This window comes from Littorina saxatilis, linkage group LG2 (genome assembly GCF_037325665.1).
Source record: "Littorina saxatilis isolate snail1 linkage group LG2, US_GU_Lsax_2.0, whole genome shotgun sequence".
Taxonomy (NCBI): Eukaryota; Metazoa; Mollusca; class Gastropoda; order Littorinimorpha; family Littorinidae; genus Littorina; species Littorina saxatilis.
Genome location: NC_090246.1, coordinates 1,300,973 through 1,305,284, shown reverse-complemented (window position 1 = coordinate 1,305,284; position 4,312 = coordinate 1,300,973). Strand labels below are relative to the sequence as shown.

The 4,312-nt window shown below is 44.7% G+C and overlaps 1 protein-coding gene across 1 annotated transcript; it reads right to left on the bottom strand.

The window, feature by feature from the left end:
* Positions 1-2,258: 2,258 nt before the first annotated feature.
* Positions 2,259-3,938, bottom strand: LOC138957861 (uncharacterized). Its single transcript, XM_070328908.1, has 2 exons — positions 3,726-3,938; positions 2,259-2,859 (listed from the first exon to the last, which is right to left on the bottom strand). The coding sequence occupies exons 1-2, from the start codon at positions 3,933-3,935 to the stop codon at positions 2,650-2,652; spliced, it is 420 nt and encodes a 139-aa protein (XP_070185009.1). The 5' UTR covers positions 3,936-3,938; the 3' UTR covers positions 2,259-2,649.
* Between the last annotated feature and the right edge of the window lie 374 nt (positions 3,939-4,312).

The following is a 4,312-nucleotide window of genomic DNA, read 5'->3' as shown; positions in this document are numbered from 1 at the left end:
ACACACACACACAGACACACTCACACACACACACACACACACACACACACACACACACACATACACGCAATCGGAACAAGTCACTTACTCAGCATCATCGTCGCATAAAGTGCGTCAGCTGAGTTTCTTCTTGTTCCTTTGAAAGATCCTGGTTCTTCGACGCCCCCCCCCCCCCCCCCCTACCCCCGACCCAACCCACCTCCACCCCATCCCCTTGTCTCTCCCAGTCGTGTCTCTTTCTGGCTCCCCACTGTCCCTCAAGCCCATACTCCTCACTTCATTGTAAGCATGACATATCCTTCACTGCCGTCTTAGTATCAACGCGAAAAACATACCCAGCTGAGCGATGCCACATTCAGTGATTGGTTCTTGCCTTAATGTAAGTCAGAAAACCAATGCAAGTAATGCAGTCATTATCCTCTTCGTCAAATCAGACAAAGTATAATGCTCAAAAGTCCTCTCTTTTAAGGTTCCGGTTCGACAGTCTCGACACACACAATTAAATTTAGATCAGTATGCTCGAAGCGGCATCATAACATAATGCGTTAGTTACAAAACTCATTACACTTCAACCTTTCTGTGCCCCACGTTACTTCGCCAGGGTTTTATCCCGCTCCCTTCTCTCTGTACTCTCAAGGTCCTAATTTAGAGCAACATAACACGCTTGAAATGACATCAGTATGCCCGTGAGTTCACCATACAAAAGATCCCCATTGCTCCTCTCGAAGAATCTTAGTTCCACATTGCTCCTCGATTCCCTGGTCTCAGTTTCAACACAAACACAGCACGGTCAATATCCTCGATTCCCTGGTCTCAGTTTCAACACAAACACAGCACGGTCAGTATCCTCGATTCCCTGGTCTCAGTTTCAACACAAACACAACACGGTCAGTATCCTCGCTGCTGAGCCATAACCAAAACCGTCGAAAAACTCCTTGTCGATTCCACACTTCTTTTGCACGCCCGACGTTATTTTGCCATGGTGTATCCCGTTCCCGCTTCATTGCAGTCTTAAAACCATACAAGCAACATCAGTATGACATCAGAATCCTCGTCGTTTGACAATAGCGTAGTGCGTCAACATTCCATTCGCTTCTTTCAAAGATCCCGATTCCTCGAAGCCTTCGTCTTCATTATTAACCTCGACGTAATGCGATCTGATCTTTGTGTAATCTTAACATCATACACGCAACATCAGTATGACATCAGTATCCTCGTCGTTTGATTATAGCTATAGCATAGTGCGTCAACATTCCATTCGCTTCTGTCAAAGATCCCGATTCCTCGAAGCCCTCGTCTTCATTATTAACTTCAGCGTACTGCGATCTGAACTCCGCCTGGATGCACCCTAAAGGTCTTTCAGCCGGTCCCAAGCCCGGATAAAGGAGGAGGGTTGGGCGTGGGGTTAGCAACTCCACCCCGCCAAAAAACCAACTTGCTACAGAAACCGCAACAAAAACAAACCAACAACAGCCCAGTCAGGAAGGTTCCTCTCTGAAGGAGCTGCCCAGAACCGGGTGCGTTGGCGAGGAGTTGTTGCGGCCCTATGCTCCACAGGGAGTCTACAGGAATAAGTCAAAGTAAGTCAACTGCGATCTGATCTTTGCGCAATCTTAACATCACACACGCAACATAATCACACTGGAATGCCATCATTATCCTCGTCGCCTCACCATAGAGTCAGGTGAAGATCCATCTTACTTTCTGGTTCTACATTGCCCTGAATGCCCCCTTCGTCTTGATTTTTACCATGGCTTACCGCGATCTGATCTTATTGTAATGTTATCTTCAACTTTACACAACTGTAATGGCATCAGTATCCTCGTCACTTCAGCACAACGTCAGGTGGAGATCCATCTTACTTTCTGTTTCCACGTTAACTTCAACTTGATCTTCACCACGGCTTACCGCGATCTGATATGTTGGTAGTCTTAACGTCAACTTTACACTTCTGACATGGCATCAGTATCACCGCCGCCTCACCATAGCGTCAAGTAAAGATCCATCTTACTTTCTGATATTTTTGTAGTCTTAATATCAGCTCAACACAGCTGGAATGGCATCAGTATCCTCGCGATATGGTCATTTTCAGTCTTAAATATTAACTCAACACAGCTGGAATGGCATCAGTATTCTCGCGATCAGATCTATTTGCAGTCTTTATATCAACTCAACATGTCTGGAATGGCATCAGTATTCTCGCGATCTGATCATTTCGCAGTCTTAATATTAACTCAACACAGCTGGAATGGCATCAGTATTCTCGCGATCTGTTCTTTTTGCAGTCTTAATATCAACTCAACACAGCTTGAATAGCATCAGTATCTTCGCGATCAGATCTTTTTTGCAGTCTTGATATTCACTCAGCACTTCTGGAATAGCATCAGTATTCTCGCGATCTGATCTTTTTGCAGTCTTAAAATATTAACTCAACATAGCTGGAATGGCATCAGTATCCTCGCGATCTGGTCATTTTCAGTCTTAATATTAACTAAACACAGCTGGAATGGCATCAGTATTCTTGCGATCAGATCTTTTTGCAGTGTTATTATCAACTCAACACAGCTGGAATGGCATCAGTTTCCTCGTCGCTTATCGCGATCTGATCTATTTTAGTCTTAACATCAACTCAACACAGCTGGAATGGCCTCAGTATCCTCGTCGCTTGACCATGGCGTAGTGTGTCAGCTGCAGGTCCCCCTTCCCTCTCTCCACGGTGCCGGTGACGCAGTACCCCATCTGGAAGTCCGCGTTGCTCACGTTGGTCGTCAGCACCATCCGGAAGTCAGGGGAGGTCACGTGACCCTTGAACCTTCCGGTGATGATGGTGTTTCCGTTTCCTTTGTCCTGCATCTTGGCCTTCAAATAAAATGAAAATGAAATGAAATTAAATGAAATTAAATGAAATCAAATGCAATCAAATGATGAAATGAAATTAAATGAAATGAAATGAAATGAAATCAAATCAAATCAAATCAAATCAAAGCAAAGCAAATGAAATGAAATGAAATCAAACGAAATCACATTAAATCAAATCAAATGAAATCAAATCAAATCAAATCAAATCAAATCAAATCAAATCAAATTAAATCAAATGTATTTCCTCAAACATGAGAAATTGCAGGAGTGGTGCAGAAAACGACAAGCACGACACTAACACATCATTAGCATTACACAGGTTAAGGTAAAGGTAGCCCCTGGAGCAAATTTTTGATTAGTGCTTTTGTGAACAAGAAACAATTGACAAGTGGCTCTATCCCATCTCCCCCCTTTCCCCGTCGCGATATAACCTTCGTGGTTGAAAACGACGTTAAACACCAAATAAAGAAAGAAAAGAAAGAATGTTTGGTCGTTGTCAAGCGAGGTGTTAGAGATCTCAACTTATTTAGGGCAAGCTTAGTGAGGGCGGTGACCATTCCTCTCACTAGCTGCCTTCGCCTTCTCCGAATAGAGTCATGTACCTATTTCCAGCTGGGTGGACTGAAGAGGGGTATTTGTATTCGGCCCAGGTGGGGATCGAACACCGACCGCCAGCTTGAGAGCCAAGCGCTCTAACAGCAATTCCACTCAGGCTTTATACTAGGCCTACATATACACGAACGTTAAAAAAAGACTATGAAAATGTTACCATCGAATAACCCACCATGTCCCAATCTAGGTCAAAGGTACCTGAGAGGACGTTAAGCCTCCAAATGGTCAGTCAGACTATGGAAGAAGCATCTCACCTTAGCGGTGTTCTTGTGGCTGCCGGTGATCTCGATGATCTTGCAGGTGGAGCGGCTCCACCAGTACTTCTTGAGGAGCCAGTAGGTGATGAGGGCGGGCTGGGCCCACCCCTCGTAGGGGAAGAGGAGCACGCGCGCCGGGTAGCCGTGGTAACTGAAGACCTTGCGGCAACACTTGCCCCGCGTCTCGTAGTAAAACAGCTGCACCATGCTTCTTCCTCTCACCTCTGCACAGACACACAGAAATCCATTGTGAAGGGGAAACAATTCTTGTGAGAGAATGGAAGAAACAAAGGAACGTAAGCGTCTCGTAACAGAAGAGCTGTAGCATCCTCCTTCCTCGTCTCACCTCTGCTAAGACTCACAGAAATCCATTGTGAATGGAAAAAACATTCTAATGAGAGAATCTAAGACAAAAAGTGGGTGTAAGCACCCTAAAATATAATACAGACGAAAAACACAAATCCATTCTGCATTAAAAAAAAAATCTTGTTGGAAGCCAAGGGACGTAAGCGCACTCTTTACACAGAGCTCTGTACAACTCTTCCTCGTCTCGTCTGAGACAGACACACAGAAATCAATTGTGA

Bases quoted from the DNA above. Each gene is read 5' to 3' on its own strand.
- LOC138957861 (XM_070328908.1), bottom strand. From the start codon at position 3,935: ATGGTGCAGCTGTTTTACTACGAGACGCGGGGCAAGTGTTGCCGCAAG. The intron at 2,860-3,725 runs GTGAGATGCTTC...TTTTATTTGAAG, and splicing joins GCCACAAGAACACCGCTAAG to GCCAAGATGCAGGACAAAGG.